This window comes from Neofelis nebulosa, chromosome 1, assembly GCF_028018385.1.
Source record: "Neofelis nebulosa isolate mNeoNeb1 chromosome 1, mNeoNeb1.pri, whole genome shotgun sequence".
NCBI lineage: Eukaryota > Metazoa > Chordata > Mammalia > Carnivora > Felidae > Neofelis > Neofelis nebulosa.
In genome coordinates this window covers 30,344,842-30,365,246 of record NC_080782.1, presented here as the reverse complement: position 1 = coordinate 30,365,246, position 20,405 = coordinate 30,344,842, and the positions used below count along the sequence as shown (strand labels likewise).

Here is a 20,405-nt window from a genome sequence, read left to right as displayed (position 1 = left end):
CCAGGGGCGCCTGGGTGGCTCAGTCGGTTAAGCGGCCGACTTCGGCTCAGGTCATGATCTCGCGGTCAGTGAGTTCAAGCCCCGCGTCGGGCTCTGTGCTGACAGCTCAGAGCCTGGAGCCTGTTTCAGATTCTGTGTCTCTCTCTCTCTGGCCCTCTCCCGTTCATGCTCTGTTTCTCTCTGTCTCAAAAATAAATAAACGTTAAAAAAAAAAAAATTTTTTTTCCATTACTTTCAATAATACTTGCTGAAATATTTAGCCAGTCAAGTATGTGAACTTGGCTGCTTTCCTATTAAGTAGAATGTCTCTCTAAAAAGCCACAGTGCTTTGCAAGTTTCTGAGCAACAAAATAATCAAATTGTATTCAGGAATCCCCAGATGGAGTCCTGCCTGCTGTAGTGGTTTATTTTCCCTCATTTAGGGAGTGAGTACTATTATTTGCAACGTGACTCGTGTTACAAATAGTTTAATCTTGAAGCAGCAAGGAAAAGGATTGAACAGAAGATCCTAAAGGCAAAGAGACAAGTGGCTTCAGCAAAAGTTTAAATGGGAGAAAATGAAAGCCTGAGTTTGATCGCAGAAGATGATTTTAGAACACTGTTGGAGCTTAAACATGGACATGTTTCATGAGTCATTAGAAAGCTGGAAATGAGGAGCCCCTGGTCGGCTCAGTGAGTTAAGCGTCCAACTTCGACTCAAATCATGATCTTGCAATTCATGAGTTCGAGCCTCGTGTTGGGTTCTCTGCTGCCAGCTCAGAACCCACTTCGGATCCTCTGTTTCTCTCTCTCTCTCTTTCCCTCTTGCCCACTGGCTCTCACTCTCTCTCTCTCTCTCAAAAATAAACATTAAAAGAAAGAAAGAAAGAAAGAAAGAAAGAAAGAAAGAAAGAAAGAAAGAAAGAAAGAAAGAAAGAAAGAAAGAGGGAGGGAGGGAAAGAAAGCAAGCTGGATCTGAAGTTTAAATGAGATGATGCAATGCTTCCAGCTGCTCTGAGTGAATAGTAGTCATGAGGTAAGAAAATGTAAGATGTAAGAAACTTCACCCAGGGGCACCTGGGTGGCTGGCTGGTTAAGTGTCTGACTCTTGGTTTCGGCTCAGGTCATGATCTTTCAGCTTCTTAGTTTCAAGCCCCACATCGGGCTCTGTGCTGGCAGCACAGAACCTCCTTGGGATCATCTTTCCCCTTCTCTCTGCCCCTCCCCCACATGCACTGCCTCTGTCTTTCTCAAAATAAACTTTATTAAAAAAAAAAAAACTTCACCCAGGTCAAACATGAAATGGTAAGACAAGCAAGGACAGGTCCTCAGGGAATGCTTATTATTGGGGACATGTGAGGAAATAATGAAAGTTTTGAAAGAAACTTTCTAGAAATGCAAGCACCATTGGAACAGGGATTTTTTGGCTTTATTCACTGTTATATCCCCAACACCTGGAAAGTACCTGACTCATAAAAAGTGCTCAATAAATATCTGTTGAATAAAACAAAGAGAGAGGCAGCAAACCAATAGTATAAAGAAATAGCAAAGAAAGAGTTTCAAGAAAGAAGACATCAACACTGTCCAATATTGCAGAGGTACAGAATGAGAATGAAGAAAGGGCCTTTGGATTTAGATATTGACTTTGTCTGTGAGGACAGTGTCTTAACAGAAAAGATTTCCAGAGAAAATGTGGTAACAAAACAAAAGTAGCAATAATACAGATACTACTTTTGAAACATTTGGTGAGAAAGAGGAAATTAGACAGTAGCTTGTAGGGAAAACTGAATTAAAGAAAGATTTTAGTATGCTTGCAAGCTTAGAGCCAACAGCTAGTAGAAAGGAAAAGGTTGAAAACACAAAAGGAAACAAAAGGCACAAAAGATTGGTGATGATGAAACCAAGTATGGGCAAAAAAAGGAGAGGAAGTCAAGGAGAGGAGGGAAAATTCTGATATGTCCCAAACCATTAAAATATAACTAGCATTTTGATAAAAAAAACAATCTCCTGGGTGGCTCAGTTGGTTGAGCATCTGACTCTTGATTTGGCTCAGGTCATGATCCCAGGGTCATGGCATCAAGCCCAGCATCAGGTTCCACACTGAGCTTGGAGGCTGCTCAGGATTCATTCTTTCTCTTTCTCTCTCTCTCTTTCTCTCTCTCTCTCTCTCTCTCTCTCTCTCTCTCTCTCTCTCTCCCTCCCTCCCTCTCTCTCTCTCTCTCTCTCTCTGCCCCTGTCCCCTGCTCTCTCTCTCAAATAAATAAAAATAAATAAATAAATAAAACAATCTCCTATAATTTTGCTTAGCATTACTCCAAACTGATTTCCTAAAGGAACTAAATTCAGTTTCTAAATCAACAAAGAATTACTAGGGCTGAATTCCAAACAACCATAAAAACAAGATTTCTTCAAAGGCCTGAAACATTTGAACTCAATGTTGAAACATACGCCAAACATTGCTATGCAAATAATGTAAAATAAATCATGCTAATTTGTCTGGCTAGATCCTACAACATTCACATTCAAGACAGTAATCAGCAGATTTTGCTTTGCCTATGATCCCTGACTCTAGAGGCTGCCAAAATCCCACATATCAAATACAACATAAGTTGTAGTCAAAGAGTCATGTTCTCACTCAGAACCTAAAAAACAGCCTAAGGTTGCCCCCTTCTACTACTATTAAACCACAGTCTGAAAACTGAAGGACTCAATTCAAGGCCAATATAATTTATCCAAATCTAGGAAGGCCACTGCAAAGCCACATTCACATTTGCAAATTTCCAAGCTGCCTGCTTTACCCGCCATCTCTGCCCTAGCCTTGGAAATGTTAGTTATGATAGACACCCAAAAGACATTTTTCTTCTTGGAAAAGAAACAAGGAATCTCCCACTCTTGTCTTATCTCCCTTCCAAAAGTTTAATCAGTTAACAATGCCAATAAACTTTGCATTATCAATTAGTGCACACTTTAAAATTAAGGCTGTTATTGGTACACTTATCCACAGCCTTGCTTTGACCTGCATATTATCAGCATTTTCTTTTACTATATTTGCAAAGAAAAAAAAAAAGGTACACCATAAAAAGACTTAATAATTTTCTTTCAAGAGACGTGACGTGTATAATCTTATAAAAAACCAGAAAACTAAAAAACAAACAAAAACAAACAGAAAACTGTTATTCAGTCCCCTGATACACTTTAATTACAGCCATGAAAGGCTAAAGCTTACAGACAAGCTTCTGAGTCCCACACCTTGGCATGCTTTTACTTCTTTGCCCAGCTGCACTTCAGGCTTACTCACACATCAATTCCATGTCAAAAGTTTGGCCTTCTTTATCAACTTTCCATTCTAGGCAAGTTGACTTTCGCATCATCTGGAATCTAACCTTGTATATATTGCCTGTGTTCCTGCCATTTACTCTTCACAGACAACATGTGGCCTATGTGCACATGTCCATCAAAATGTAACCCTCTACAAGGTTCATTCAAATTCCACATCTTCCAGAAAGGTGCTCTTCTCCGTACTGATCTCTATGTTTGTTCTCAGCAGCCTTATCTTTCCACCTCCCCCTTATGAGAAAACTCAGCCAGGTGCTATTCATATGACATTTCACCACCATATCATATACTTGCATACATTTGAGCCCTCACTATAGCAATTTTTTTCTTACTCAGAACACCCTTCTTTTTTCCATGCTCTGTTCTCCAGCTTCTTGTCAGCCTTGCAAACCTGTGTTAACCAGCTGAGGCTACGATAACAAAATACCACAAACTACATGTCTTAAATATCAGAAGTTTATTTTCTCATCATTCTGGAAGCTAAAAGTCCAAGACCAAGGTGTCAGCAAATTTAATTTCTGTTGAGACTTTCCTCCTGGCTTTTAGATGCCTACCTTCTTGCTTTGTTATATGCAGACCTGGTTCTCTGGTGTCTCTCTTCTCTTTTTTCCTCTTATTTTATAAAAAAAAAAATTTTATAGAGAGAGCATGAGTGGAGGATAGAGGCAGAGGGGGAGGGGAGGGGTGGGAAAGGTGGGGGGGAGAGAGAGGGGAGCGGGGAGGGAGAGGGAGGGAGAGAGAGAGAGAGAGAGAGAGAGAATGAATATTTCAAGCAGGCTCCATGCTTGGCACAGAGCCTGACATGGGGCTCAGTCCCATGACCCTGAGATCATGACCTGAGCCAAAACCAAGAGTCGGACACTCAACTGACTGGGCCACCCAGGTGCCCCAGTGTCTCTCTTCTCATAAGCACACTAATCCTATAACATCAGGGTCTACCCATATGACCTATAATTTAACCTTAATTACTTCCAAAGAGTCTCACCTCCGAATGCCACACTGGGGGTTAGGGCTTCAACATATGAATCCTGAGGGCACACAAACATTCACTACACACTATTCTCACATTTCATGATCAACCTAATTATTACCTACTCTGTGAACTACCCAAAATAATTAAGCATATCTTTCTCATGTCCATAGCATATTGTGACCTAGATGTGACCTTCTTATTGCTTCTGATTTATCTTTGTGTGTTTGAAAAGAAAATGTTAGATAAGGGTTCTATATATATATATATATATACATATATATATATATATATGTATATATATATATATATATATATATATACATATATATATATATATATATATAGAGAGAGAGAGAGAGGAGGGAGAGATGTATATATATAAATGTATATATATATATATGTATACATTTATATTGTCCGGTACTATACTCTTACTAACTGTCTTAACAATTTCTGAATCTCCCATTATGACTGTAGATTTGTCTATTCCTCCTTATAATGCTGTCAATTTTTGCTTTGAATATATTGTGTTAAATTCATGGAGATTAAGAAAGGCCAAATTTTCCTAGAGAATAAACTTTTCCTTTTAGCATTAAGTAATGACACTCATTTTGCTACTTTGACTAATTATGACATAAAGATTATTTTGTGTTACATTAGTTTCATAAGACTAATCAGGGGCGCCTGGGTGGCGCAGTCGGTTAAGCGTCCGACTTCAGCCAGGCCACGATCTCGCGGTCCGTGAGTTCGAGCCCCGCATCAGGCTCTGGGCTGATGGCTCGGAGCCTGGAGCCTGTTTCCGATTCTGTGTCTCCCTCTCTCTCTCTGCCCCTCCCCCGTTCATGCTCTGTCTCTCTCTGTCCCAAAAATAAATAAAAAACGTTGAAAAAAAAAAATTTAAAAAAAAAAGACTAATCAGTTATCTTTTGGTTAGTATTTTCCTGCTATAGTCATGGAGCAGAGAGACATGGAGCCCAACACAGGGCTTGAACTCACAACCCTGAGATCAAGACCTGAGCTGAGATCAAGAGTTGGACACATTATTATCCAACTGAACCACCCAGGCGCCCCTATTCCTTTCTTTCAACCTTTCTATGCCAGTACATTTTAGGTCTATCACTCATAAACAGAATATATCTAAATTTTTTAAATCTAATCTGAGAAATTTAAGTGGCAAGTTGAGTCCACTTACATCTACTGTGAATGCTGATATACTTGCATTCATGCCTACCACCTTATTTTCTGATCTCTATTTACCAAGATTTTCCTCTACTTCATTTTTCTCCTTTCCTGTCTTTTACTGCAACGATCGAGTTGTCTTCAAAGGCATATCAAGAGCATTGCAGTGGAAGTGGTGCAGACAATAAGGGGGTGCATTGCCTGTAAAGAACCTTAAAACAATATTAAAATCAACTGAAGATGAGTCTGTTTTCCATTATCACCATTTGCTGGCAGTTCTAAAAAGTCAGTTCAGAAATGTGTTTTTTGTTGCTTTTTACTATGATCAGTGCTGAGTTTTGATAATATATAAGTCTCAAATTAGCGAATTTTTATTATTTCAATAAGCATTATACTATACATGCAGTTGATATAGAGAACTCCCAGTTACACAGTCTGTACCACATACATACACATACATACTCATATACTTATGTTTATAGATAACGTTTTGAGTGGTTCAGAATCATTCAAGCTCACTTTAAGGGTAGTTTCATATCTCCAATCCTTGTTGTACTACACATTACTGCATTTAAACAGCAGATTCAAAACAAAGTGATACATTAAGACAAAGAAATAATACTTGAGTATCTTCCATTCTGTTATTCTTTGAGGAAAAATAAAAGATGGGAGACTAGGTTGGCAGAAGAACCCAAAAGAGCAATGCTTGAACACCTGAATTGTTTTCACCAAAAACATTCTAAAGCAGATAATCTGATGATAATATTTACCATAACCTAGCCATTTTCTGATTTTTATGGAAGAAATCTTTAGAAGTTTTTATCAAATGTATTAGAAAATGGTATTTTTTCTACAAAAGACATTTTAGTGAAACCAGGTATTTTTTAAAAGCCACTAGAATTGATATCAAGATAAAAAGAGATATGGTCAACACTGCAGTTTCAGAAATCTATTATAAAACACAATTTTTAATGAAACTGCCAAATTTATCCTTATGTGCCTCTTTTTTTCATTTCACATACATGTGCACAGACACACGTGTATGTGTGCACATGTGTATATATACATATATCTGTCATTTCATGAGAAAAAAATTTTTCAAAATTCAAAGTTTTCTTTGATCAACTGAATAAATATAGATTGACAAATTTTGTATACTGGGTACTGAACAAGAATACGCAAAGAATGCCCATTTTGTGAAGTCACTGACAGATTTGCAAAAGTTGTTCCTTTTCTGACCATCATTTGTTTCATCTCATAATCGTTACTGAAAATAATTTGTCAGAGGATGACATTAAAAAATTATCCACTCCAGGTGTCAAATACATAAAGTAAACCAGTGGTTTTCTTTATGTTTTCTTTTACCATTTTGGAGGTTATACAATTTGTTTCTATTCTTTGGGTAACTACTCTTAAAATTTTAACTTGCATACTTGACTTAACCTAATCTGCAGTTAACAAATATCTCTAGCTTCCTCCCAAATAATACAAGGACTTCAAAATGAATGAACTGATTCTACTCTCCCATCTTCCATATTATTGTTTACAATAATTTGAGATCTACTTTGTTTTTATATCCCCCCAAATTTATTCACTACCATTATGTACACTCAATGCTTATGTATATTTAACAAAATTGTATTCCTTTTTTTTTAAGTTTATTTATTTTGGGAGAGTGTGAGCGCATGCATGCACACAAGCAAGGGTGGGGCAGAGAGAGAGAACTCGCAAGAGAATCCCAAGCAGACTCCTGACTGCCAGCATGGAGCCCAACGCAGGGCTCAACCCACAAACTGTGAGATCGTGACCAACATCAAGAGTTGGACGCTTTACCCACTGGACCACCAGGTGCCCATTAATTCCTTTTTAACACATTGCTTCCTATTGTCCATTTATTATTTTTGAGTAACACTGCCTTGTTCCTGAAGTACATCCTTTCAAGTTCTTTCAACAAGGGCTATCAGTAGTACACTCAAAACTATTCCTTATTTGCTCTCACGCATGAATAACAATTAGCAGGGAACTGATCTCTACACTATTCCAATGAATTGGTAAATTACTACTGAAATACTTACTTCTTCCTCCTCTGAATCACCATCATCATCATCATCATCATCTTCGGCATCTTCATAAAGAGGTGGAGGTAAAGGGCCAACGATATCTTCCTCAATATGATTACCTGGTTCTTTCATCATTTGAAGAGGTAAAGGAGGGCCAATTAACTCATCAGAAGAAGAACCAGAACTCTCTTCACTTTCACTGCTGCTTATATCCCTGAAAATACAGAAACAGAAACTCTTTGCCTCTACTGCAACAAAGAACACACTCTAGAGATAGTACTGATTTCCCAGGAAACTCTGCCTCTCCTTTTAACAACTAAGTTTTTATTTTAATTAATTAATTAATGTGTAGTTTGTTAAAATTGTAATTCAGACATTAAATGTGTAATTCAGGTATTATTTTATCTTAAGAAAGTAAAAGTTTCTTTTATCCACTTACCCTAAACATAAAGTCAGAGTTAAAGGTCACAGCAATTATGTTACGGCCCCTGAGATAATCCTCACTCATGAAGAGCCAGCAGAACTGGGATGTGGGAAAAAACTACAAACTACTATATCCATAAGAAAGAAAACCACTGAGGTAACCAATCCCTCTGTTTCCTATATCTGAATCCAATCACTGTTTTTACCACAGGAGCAAATAAAGGCAGCCATGTAAGAAAGTTAGTATTACTCCCATAAGGTTTCAATATATTTTCTGAAACACAAATTGTTTCCCAATTTTTATTCAAATTTGTTGAGTTGCTAAAATGTTTTATGTAGCATCCCTGGATTCTAAAACTGTCTTACTGTAAGGAGCATCACACTGATTCTCAAGGTGTTTTTCTACCCAGCACACCGGAGGACCATTACGCAGTTGCATTGAGGTCTTTATCACACACCACTAGGCATTCTGAAATCCACCACCATCCACCATATGCCTCCACTTCCCATCCCATCCCAAAGGGTTGAGAATTGTGTTCATAATTGTGTGCATTAATCTATTAAATATTTTATAAAACTCAAAGTATTATTGCCCTCTAATAAAGTATTTCTAGTATGTAAGCTCCATGAAAACAGAAATTTCTGTGTGTTGTGTTCATTGCTGTCTCCAGCACCTAAATGAGGCCTGACGTAATTAATAGGCACTCAATATCCACTGAAGAAAAAAAAATGTGATTTTTCTTTTTATTTTCATCTAAGATCAATATTGAGGGGAATACATACTTAAACACTTATCCACATACAAAGACAGGAGCAAGCAAACCTCCACGAAGAGCTTCTCTTTGTTTTTGCAATGGTTTAGCTCATGGTTCTCCAGCCCTACAGGCCTTCTTTCAAACCACAGAGGTTAAGCTTGGTCCAGCACGAGGGTCTTTGCACTTGCAGTTCCCTCTGCTGGAACTGATCATTAAATGGCCTCTTTCTCATCTTTCAGGTCTCGTCCCATGTCACCTCCTCAAAGAGGCTTTAATGCCCCCCCCTTTCTTAATCTTCAAACACATCCCTATCAGTCACTATTATCTTCATTCTCTTAGTTTATCTTTATTAAATAACTCACTAAGTTATCTTATTTGATTGGTTACTCAGTTGTTTACAATCTGTTATCCATCTCCTCAAATATCCCAACAATATGAGCTCGGAGATCTCATCTGACTCCCTAATTGCTGTATCCCCAGTGCCGAAACCAGTGCCTAACCCACAATAGATGTTCAATAAATAACAGCTGGATGACTGAATACATTTTTATTAAAGTAGTCACACTCCAAAGTTTTCTCCCTTGTGATTAAAATCACAAATTCCCAACTGTGCTAGTTTAGAAGTCGCAGACTATCTTCATGCAAAATTATTCAGAGCACAGAGAGCTCTAACTAAACTGTTAATCTTTAGCACCAATGCTTTAACTGAATTAACTAGTTCAGAAGCAAGCACTGAACTGACAACCACATGAAGCCATGTTGATTCCACGGCTGATTATGCAGTCCTAATACCCACATGAAACTAGATGGAATGTATCAGCTTCTATGCAGCTTCTAAGTCCATTTCTGTCTTTTTGCTTCTAATATACACAAGGCAAAAAAATAAACTATTTTAACATATTTTCAATTTCTGAAAAACAAAGTCTGTAAAATTATGCCCAAAAATGTCCGTGACAGAAAACAGAGCACATTCCATGTTTAAAATATGCCTTGACTCAATGTGGTGCCAAAATATGAACCAGATCCTGAGAAACAATATGCATCTGATGAGAAAACAGAGGAGTCAAAACCTAACATTTTTCTCAGCTGACTTTTTAAAAGAGAGCTTAGCTAAGCATTAAATAAGATGTGTAAGTATACAATTTCAGTTTAGAAATTAAATTCATAAGCAAAATTCATTATTTCTGGTACTAATTTCTTTAGAGAAAATGCAAATGTCTGAAAGATTCCTTTCTTACAAATTATGAGTACATCAATATTTCTCTCCTATCCTGCAGCTATATTTCATTGAATAAATGACATATTTCTTCCCAGTATTTGATTTTGAAGGGCAACTTACATTCATACACTATTTCTTTAAAGCCAAAAAAAGGGGGTAGTCTTAGGGACGCCTGGATGGCTCAGTCAGTTGAGGGACGCCTGGATGGCTCAGTCAGTTGAGTGTCCAACTCTTGATTTCAGCTCAGGTCATGATCCCAGGGTTGTGGGATCAAGCTCCGCATGAGGCTCTATGCTGAGTGTGGAGCCTGCTTGGGATTCTCTCTCTCCCTCTCTTTCTTTCTCTCTCTCACCTTCAGCCACTCTCCCCTGCTTGCACATGCTCTCACCCTCTCTCTCTCTCTCTCTCAAATTAAAACAAATTTTTTTAATTTATTTTTTTAAGTTTATTTATTTTGGGAAAGAGAGAATGTGAGCAAGAGAGGGTCAGAGAGAGAGGGAGAGAGAATCCCAAGCAAGCTCCACACTGTCAGCATAGAGCCGATGTGGAACTCCAACTCACAAACTGTGAGATCACAACCTGGGCTGAAATCAAGAGTCAGGTGCTTAACCGACTGAGCCACCCAGGCACCTACCAAAAACTTAAATTTTTTTTTAAAAAGTGGTAGTCTTAAATGACTACCTTCCTCTAAAACAAATTTTAACAACATTGTAGATTTTTTAAAAAATTATTTGGGGGCGCTTGGGTGGCTCAGTCGGTTAAGTGTCCAACCCTTGATCTCAGCTCAGATTTGATCTCAGGGTCATGAGTTCAAGCCCTGCATTGGGCTCTGTGTTAAATGTGAAGACTATTTAAAAAAATAATAATAATGAATAAAAAATAAAAATGGTTAAAGGACTTCAATAGTTATTTCTCCAAAGAAGATATATAAATGGCCAATAAGCACATGAAAAAAATGCTCAAAACCTTTAGACATTAGGGAAATGAAAATAAAAACTACATGATACCAATTCACACCTACTAGGATGACTATATTAAAACCATAACAAAACAAAATGGAAAATAACTAATGACAAGAATGTGAAAAAATTGGAACCCTTGTACATTGCTGATAGGAATATAAAATGGTGCAACCACATTGTAAAACAGTTAGGCAATTCCTCATAAAGAAAGTTAAACAGGGGTGCCTGGCTGGCTCAGTCAGAGGAGCATGCGACTCTTGACCTCAGGATCGTGAGTTCGAACCCCATGTTGGATGTAGAGATTACTTAAAATAAATAAGGGCACGCGGCTGGCTCAGTCAGTGGAGAGCACGTGACTCTTGATCTTGGGGTACTTAGGTTCAAGCACTATGCTGGGTATAAAGATTACTTAAAAATACTGGGGCACCTGGGTGGCTCAGTCAGTTGAGCATCCAACTTCGGCTCAGGTCATGACCTCACGGTTTGTGAGTTCGAGCCCCACGTTGGGCTCTGTGCTGACAGCTCAAGGCCTGAAACCTGCTTCGGATTCTGTGTCTCCCTCTCTCCCTGACCCTCCCCTGCTCATGCTCTGTCTCTCTGTCTCTCAATAATAAACAATATATATATATATATATAAAAATATATATAAAATATATATAAAAAATATTTATATATATATAACTTAAAAAAATATATATATATAACTTAAAAATATTTTTAAAAATGAATCTTAAAAAGTAAATGAATAAAAATTTTAAAAAAAGAAAGTTAAACATAAAATCACCATATTACCCATAAATTCCACGCCTAGGTATATACCAGAAAGAATTAAAAGCAAAGACTCAAAAACATATACTTGTACACCAATGTTCATTACATTCACAAAACTCAAAAGGTGGAAACCCAAAAATATTAAGTAACACATGAATGGATAAACAAATTGTGATATATACATACAATGGAATACTATTTAACCATTTAAAGGAATGAAGTTCTGATACAAGAACTTTGAAAACATCATCCAAAGTGAAAGAAGCCAGATATGAAAGGAAAACAGTGCATAATTCCACTTATATTAAATATCTAGAACAGGTAAATTTCAAGGAGACAGAAAGTATATCAGAGGCTATCAGTGGCTAAGAGGAGAGAACAGTGAGAAATCATTGGTTAATGGTCAAATTTCTGTTTGGTGTGTAAAAAATTTTGGAAACAGAAAGTTGCCACAGTAGAAAAAAATCAAGACAGTGGTAAAAGGTTACAATTTAGAAATATGAAGGTAAATAAAAGATGAAAAACAAAAAAATTTAAGTAGTTTTTTTCTGGAAAGTAAGAATCATGAACAGCGAAAAACAATGTTTGATTTCATAATGTGTATAAATTCTTTGACAAAAATTTAAAAGATCAGTGGTTGTTGGGAATTAGGGGGAGGAAGGAATGAAAAGGTAGCACACAGAGGATGTTTAAGTCACTGAAACTACTCTGATATATAATGGTAGCTACATGTCATTACATATGTGTCCAAACCTACAGAATGTACAACATCAAAGACTGAACTGTCATGTAAACTATGGATTCTGAGTGATGATGATGTGTCAGCATGGGGTCATCAACTGTAACAAATGTATCGCTCTGGTAGGGGGGTGTTGATGATGAGGGAGGTAGGAGGACAGGAGCTATATGGAAAAAAAATCTCTGTACCTTCTGCTCAATTTTGCTATGAGCCTAAAACTAATCTAAAAAATAAGGCCTTGGGGAGCCTGGATGGCTCAGTCGGTTAAGCATCTGACTTCGGCTTAGGTCATGATCTCACTGCTTGTGGGTTCCAGCCCTGTGTCTGGTTCTATACTGACAGCTCAGAGCCCGGAGCCTGCTTCAGATTCTGTGTTACCCTCTCTCTGCCCCTCCCCCACTCATGCTCTGTCTGTCTGTCTCTCTCAAAAATAAACATTAAAAACATTTTTTAATTAAAAAATAAATAAAATAAAAATTAAATCCTATTAAAATTAAAAATAAAGGGACAGGGAAAATTGATTAGCCATATGGAGGAGAAAATAAAACTGGATTACAACTTCACATTACTCACAAAAAGCAATTCTGGATTGAATAAAGACATAAATGTTAAATACAAAACTTGAGAACTTTAAGAAAAAACATAGGAAGTTTTCTTTATGATCTCAGAGCAAAGACTCATTTCTTTTTTCTTTTTTCGTTTTTTTAAGTTTATTTATTTACTTTGGGGGAGAGAGAGTGCGTGTGCAGGAGCACGAGAAGGAGAGGGGCAGAGAGAGAAAGGGGGAGAAAATCCCAAGCAGGCTCCATGCTCAGCAGCTCAGCACAGAGCCTGACACAGGGCTTGATCCCACAACTGCAAGATCATGACCTGAGGGGACATCAAGAGTCCGATGCTCAACCAACTGAGCCAAACAGGCACCCCAGGACTCCTTTCTTAAGCAAAACACAAAAACACAGAAGAAAAGATTAATAAACTAGAATACATTAAAATGTGAAACTTGTGTTTATTTAAAAAACACCATTAAAAAATAAAAAAATTATAATAAACCATCAAGCAACCCAGTATAAAATCTGACAGAAGATACAGTTTTTATATCTTCAGAAGAAAAAATATATCTCCAAAAAACTGTTAAAATGATGCACAACTACATTAGTAACCAGCAAGGTGCAAATGAACATCATAAGGCTATTACTTCACAATAATCAGATTGGCAAAAATGAAAATGTGTAACAATAATGGGTGTTGGCAAGGATGTGGAGCAACAGGAATTCTTACACTCTGCTGGTGGTAATGTAAATGGGTACAAACTCTTCAGAAAATAACTAAGCCAAATATAGTAAAAGTATGTACTTAAAGACCTAACAAGTCTACTACTAGATACATACTGTAAAGAAACTTTTGCACATATAAAACAGAGGATGGCTACAAGGCAGTAAAAACATAAAAAATATGTCATAATAATACAGAAAAACAGCAACCTAAACTGACTAGACAATGGAAAAAATTATAGTGTATTTCTAAAAAGAAAACCAAACTGCACTGAAAATAAACTATAACCTCACTTGTGAACATGAGTGAATCTCAAAAACATCTTGGATTAAAAAAAAAAAAAAAAACACCACCAAAGTGAAAAAAAATCCAAGACAGCATTAACAGCATCAATATAAAATTAGAAATCATGAGGCCCCTGGCCTCAGTCAGTTGAGTATCTGACTCTTTATTTCAGCTCAGGTCATGATCCCACAGTTTGTGGGATCGAGCCCCAAGTCAGAGCCCTGACAGTGCAACGTCTTCTTGGGATTCTCTCTCTCCCTCTCTGCCCCTCCCCAACTCAACACTCACTCACACGCATGCACTCTAAATAAATAAGTAATTTTAAATAAGAAATCATATAAAACAGCATACTGTTTAAGAATACACTTATACCTAATAAACTATTTAGAAAAAAAGGAAGTAAGGGTAAACAAAGTGAAGATTTCCCCGGTGCAAGAAAGAGAAATATGAGCAGAGCGAGGACTTCAAAGACACTAGTAAAGCTCTATACTCTGTCTCCCAAGCTAGGTGTTCGCTTCATCATTCTCTCTACTTTAAATGTAGGATATTCAGAGCTTTATACGTATAATATACTTCATAACAAAAATTTTTTGTTTAATTAAAGGGAAAAACAACCCTGACTTTACAGTGTCCATAATCTTATGAAAGAACACACAGAAGAAACAGTTTACATAATAGTGTATAATATGCTAAGTGCTATACTAGAAAGGTTGTAAAATATGCAAAACAATATTATATATGTCTTAGGGATACAAAGATACACAATAACATTATAAAGAGATACATAAAAAAATTTAAATTTAGAAGATTGGTTACTTCTGCCAAGAAGGGAGGGAGTGGCAATGGAAGGCAGTTCTGAGAAGTGTTCACCATAACAGTAAAAGTTTACTTCTTCAGTTGTCTAGTGGATACTGTCCTTTATCAACTTTTTGAAAGTCTTAAATACTTCATAATAATTTCTCACTTATAATTTAAAGTAATTTTTATTAAATCTAGAAAAAAAGAGAATAGCATAATAATCTCATATCTGAGGGACAATAACTGCCTAAGAAATATATCTTAGAGAGCCTAAGTGGCTCAGTCAGTTAAGTGTCAGACTTTGGCTCAGGTAATGATCTCACGGTCCATAAGTACAAGCCCCATGTCGGGCTCTGTGCTGACAGTGCAGAGCCTGGAGCCTGCTTCTGACTCTGTGTCTCCCTCTCTCTTGACCCTCCCCTGCTCGTGCTCTGTCTTTCTCTCTCTCTCAAAAATAAACATTAAAAAAAATTAGAAACGTATCTTGAATAAAATATGCTCAAACACATGAAAACAATGTTTGTACAATGAAATGTGATATAACTGAGATTCTTTAAAAAGCTAGAGAATAGGGGCGCCTGGGTGGCGCAGTCGGTTAAGCGTCCGACTTCAGCCAGGTCACGATCTCGCGGTCCGTGAGTTCGAGCCCCGCGTCAGGCTCTGGGCTGATGGCTCGGAGCCTGGAGCCTGTTTCCGATTCTGTGTCTCCCTCTCTCTCTGCCCCTCCCCCGTTCATGCTCTGTCTCTCTCTGTCCCAAAAATAAATTAAAAACATTAAAAAAAAAAAAAAAATTTAAAAAAAAAAATAAATAAAAAGCTAGAGAATATTGGGGCACCTGGGTGGCTCAGTTGGTTAAGCGTCCGACTTCGGCTCGGGTCATGATCTCGCGGTCCGTGGGTTCGAGCCCCGCATCAGGCTCTGTGCTGACAGCTCAGAGCCTGGAGCCTGTTTCAGATTCTGTGTCTCCCTCTTTCTCTGACCCTCCCCTGTTCATGCTCTCTCTCTGTCTCAAAAATAAATAAATGTTTAAAAAAAAAAATTTTTTTTAAATAAAATTAAATTAAATAAATAAATTAAAAGCTAGAGAATGAGAAAAAATATCAAATCCAACAAGTTTATCAATATAAATTATGAGGTCCAAATTCAAGTGGAGAAAGAAATGATCAGATTTATTTTTTTAAAAAAAGACATAAAAATCACAAGAAAAACTGCATAGCCTTATAGCAATTAAAATTATGCAGAAATTATACAACTTCGAGTTGCCTCATTGAAGAAAAAAGTCATTTAACAGTTTCCTCCCACCTATATGTTCTAGCATTTTGTCCTAGTACGTGAAAACCATTATCAAAAAGGCCTTTAAAAGTCCTTAACTAATGTTGGGGCGCCTGGGTAGCTCAGTCAGTTAAGCATCCAACTGCAGCTCAGGTCATGATCTTGAGGTTTGTAAGTTCAAGCCCTGCATCAGGCTCTGTGCTGACCACTCAGAGCCTAGAGCCTGCTTTGGATTCTGTGTCTCCCTTGCTCTGTGCACCTCCCCGCTCATGCTCTGTCTCTCTCTCTCTCCCGCAAATAAACATAAAAAAAAAACATTTTTAAAAGTCCTTAACTAATGTGTACTTTCTCATTTATCTAAAAATGTGTATTTGTTTACAAAATTTCAAGAGAATTCTTTTTAATTATGGGCTTTCTCTTCCCTAGGAAAAAGGTCACCCTGTCCCTTCTCAGAACCAGTAAAGACTGCTCCCCCTAGTGCCAACGCATAGTCATTGTGGTGACTGACAAAAGAAGCTGTCACTTGCTTTATATTTCTGAGAAAACTAAAATCTGATAGTGTTTACTTGCTGACCTCTAATTAGAACTGAAGATCTTTAATTAAAAAAAAAAACTGAAGATATTTTTTAAAAATTTCTTAGAACAAAATCTCTATCTTTATCCTCTTTTTTCCTTTGCAATGACTACCAGTTTCAATTATCTAAGATAATCAATTATCTAGATTCAATTTAATCTGAGATTAAACACCTAAATGGGAGCGATAATTTAATAGAATCCTTTTGAGAAAATCAAGCACCTGGAAGATGATTTAGAGCAATCTCTGACCACATTTGAGCCTGAAGATGTTGGTTCAATATCTTCATTTTGCCTTCTTAATTCTTTCTCTCTGTTCATTTCTTCCTCTTTTTCTCTTGCTTCTGAAAAGATTAAAAAATTTTCCAACAGTTACTCTTCAAAATTTTTCACTATTAATAAAGGCTAAAAATTAACATAGTCACAGAGATGTAACTTAGAGTGGTCCCAGTAACAGCAAAAAATTATCAACCTACATGTCTAACAATGGGAAAATAACTATTGTAAACCACGATAATATAAAATACAGTCAATAAAATTAGTGATGGAAAATGTACAAATCTGGGAAAAATAGTAACAGATGTGCTAAGCAAGATTAGCATGTGAATAGCATATGAACCACAATGTACTATCTAAAAAGATACGGGAGGAGTCTGGCTGGCTCAGTCAGTGGAACATGTAATTCTTGATCTCGGGGTTGTGTGTTTGAGCCCCACATTGGATGTAGAGATTGTTTAAAAATAAAGTCTTTAAATTAATTAATTATTAATTAATAAAAATAAAATAAAAAGATGTGGAAGGTTATAAGTAAAAAAGTATCTAAAAGTAAGACCTTAGGTAATTTTACTTTTCATTTTCAATGTTTTACACTATAAACAGAATTTTGTTCATTCCTAGGTCACCTGGGTGACTCAGTCAGTTAAGTATCCAACTTTGGCTCAGGTCATGATCTCATGGTTCACAAGTTGAAGCCCTGTGTTGGGCTCTGTGTAAAAAAAAAAAACATTTTGTTCATTTCTGAATTTCCCACACTGGATTTGTGGTCAAGAACTTCCCACAAAAACCATGAGAAAATTTCAGATTTCTAGAGTTATTTACCTTGGAAAGACAAAAACAAATATCCAAAGAAATTAAATCTTTTTCCTCTGATAATCTCACTCTACAATTGAGGGACACATAGGAAGGAAATTAATTATATGAACAGTCTGGTTCTTAACTACCATGATCCTCAATAACTTAAGATAATCTTTAACATTTTTCCTTAATGATGAAAAAACAATACACCCAAACTTAGGCACTATTAAAGGGTACTTATTAATTGGAATGTGGTACTCTTTAGGGTCTTTTGTTGCTAGGACCTGGACGATGAGAAACAAGGAGATAGCAAGCAAGTGTCAACAAGTAACTAGATATCCTCTGAATTCAAACAAGGAAGATTAAACTCTGCGGGAAGAGGTAAGGCAAATACATTCTACAGCCCTAGCTTGTGTTCATATTTTTTGTGCTCACCACTGGGCTAAGGTGACTTAGAAGTTGACAATTCTGCACTCTGATGCTGAGGTTGAAAAAAATAAAAAAGAGGAAGACAATGTCCTATAAGAGCTGCCCCGGGGCACCTGGGTGGCTCACTCAGTCAAGCGTCCCATGTCAGTTCAGGTCATGATCTAACGGTGGGCAGGTTCAAGCCCCCTTGTTGGGCTCTGTGTTAACCAGCTCAGAGCCTGGAGCCTGCTTTGGATTCTGTGTCTCCCCCTCTCTCTCTGCCCCTCCCTGCTCACGCCTATATCTCTCTCCTTCAAAAATAAACATTAAAAAACAATTTTTTTTTAAAGAGTTGCCCTGCTTGGCTCCTACCCTCATCCTGCTTCTCCAGTCAATCCCTCTGTACTCTACAGGGTGGGAGGAGAGGGGTTCGGGGGTGAAAAACACTTGGACATTTGATCCTAGGCTCAGGTCTTGGGGCAGTTCTGATCTTACTCAGTAAACAGTACCTCGGCATACATTATTAGCTATCCAACAGCCGTTTATCCCTTTTTCCCTTGCTCCGAAAACCACAATTTTCTCCAGATGAGAGCAAGTTCTTCAGCAGATCCTGGGCCCCTCCCCACCCAGAAAGGGTTAAAACTTGATTCCAACTCAACTTTATCACTCTTGTCAGTGGCTGTTTTTTGGAGCTGATGTGCGACACTAATACTAGTCAATTAAGATCTGAGGAGAAGCCAGCCGGAAGAAAACTTGAGAAAGGTTTTGTTTGTTTGTTTGTTTGTTTGTTTTTTTAATTTTTTTTTCAATGTTTTTTATTTATTTTTGGGACAGAGAGAGACAGAGCATGAACGGGGGAGGGCCAGAGAGAGAGGGAGACACAGAATCGGAAGCAGGCTCCAGGCTCCGAGCCATCGGCCCAGAGCCTGACGCGGGGCTCGAACTCACGGACCGCGAGATCGTGACCTGGCTGAAGTCGGACGCTTAACCGACTGCGCCACCCAGGCGCCCCGAGAAAGGTTTTCTTACTTCTTTTCTTTATTTTGAGAGAGAGAAGAAGAGAGAATCCCAAGCAGGCTCCACTCAATCCCATGACCTTGAGGATCATGACCTGAGCTGAAATCAAGAGTCAGTTTAACCAACTGAGCCACCCAGGCACCCCTTACTTTTAAAACATATATCAAGGGGCGCCTGGGTGGCACAGTCGGTTAAGCGTCCGACTTCAGCCAGGTCACGATCTCGCGGTCTGTGAGTTCGAGCCCCGCGTCAGGCTCTGGGCTGATGGCTCGGAGCCTGGAGCCTGTTTCCGATTCTGTGTCTCCCTCTCTCTCTGCCCCTCCCCCGTTCATACTCTGTCTCTCTCTGTCCCAAAAATAAATAAAAAAACGTTGAAAAAAAAAATTTTTTTTAATAAAAATAAAAAAATAAAACATATATCAAACAGTATCCTTTCAGCCTGTGGAGGTGGTCATCTGCATGTAACAAAATTTCACTTACAATTTTCGGTCATGAGAATATACCCAGCTTGGGACAAGCCAATACCCTACAACTGGCAAAGCAGAAAAAGAGGGAAAAACTTAATATTCTTCAGGTCAGGACTCAGAAGATGGAAGAGCCCCATTCCAGAGTTATTGTCATGTGCAACAGTACATTTTTCTTAGTTGTGCCATTTTATTTTTTATTTAAAAAATTTTTTTTAATGTTTATTATTTTTAAGAGAGAGAGAGAGACAGAGCATGAGCAGGGGAGGGGCGGAGAGAGAGGGAGACACAGAATCCAAAGTAGCCAGCACAGAGCCTGATGCGGGGCTCGAACTAAGGAGCCGTGAGATCATGACCTGAGCCAAAGTCAGACACTTAACCATCTGAGCCACCCAGGAGCCCCTTGAGCCATTTTTAATTAGGTCTTCTAGGACTTCTTTGCAAGTAACAAAAAGTATCTTAATAGCAACCTTAATTTAACAAAAATTAGAGCAGCTAATACTTAACATGGAGCTAACTATGTATGAGGTATTGTTTTAAGCACTGCCTATAAATTAACTCTTTTAATCATCACAACGACCTCTGAAGTAGATATTATTTTTTTTAGCTTTATTGAGGTATAGGTGACAAATAAAATTATAAAAGATTTAAAATGTACAATGTGATATAATATACGTATACATTATGAGAGGATTCCCTCCATGGAGTGAATGAACATATCCATCATCTCACATATCTACCTTTTTTTTTTTTGAAGTGAGAACATTTAAGTTTTACTCTCCTAACAATCTCAATTACACGATACACTTGAAGTAGGTACTATTATTCTCACTCTACATTTGAGA

The 20,405-nt window shown here is 37.6% G+C and overlaps 1 protein-coding gene across 1 annotated transcript in view; it reads right to left on the bottom strand.

The window, feature by feature from the left end:
* Positions 1-20,405, bottom strand: part of WDR70 (WD repeat domain 70) — a 299,325-nt gene that overhangs the window by 270,406 nt on the left and 8,514 nt on the right. Inside the window, exons 4-5 of the mRNA XM_058717827.1 lie at positions 16,821-16,941; positions 7,543-7,741 (exon numbers count right to left, since the gene is read on the bottom strand). Of these exons, the coding sequence (XP_058573810.1) occupies positions 7,543-7,741; positions 16,821-16,941 (320 nt within the window). The remainder of the gene's footprint in view (positions 1-7,542; positions 7,742-16,820; positions 16,942-20,405) is intronic.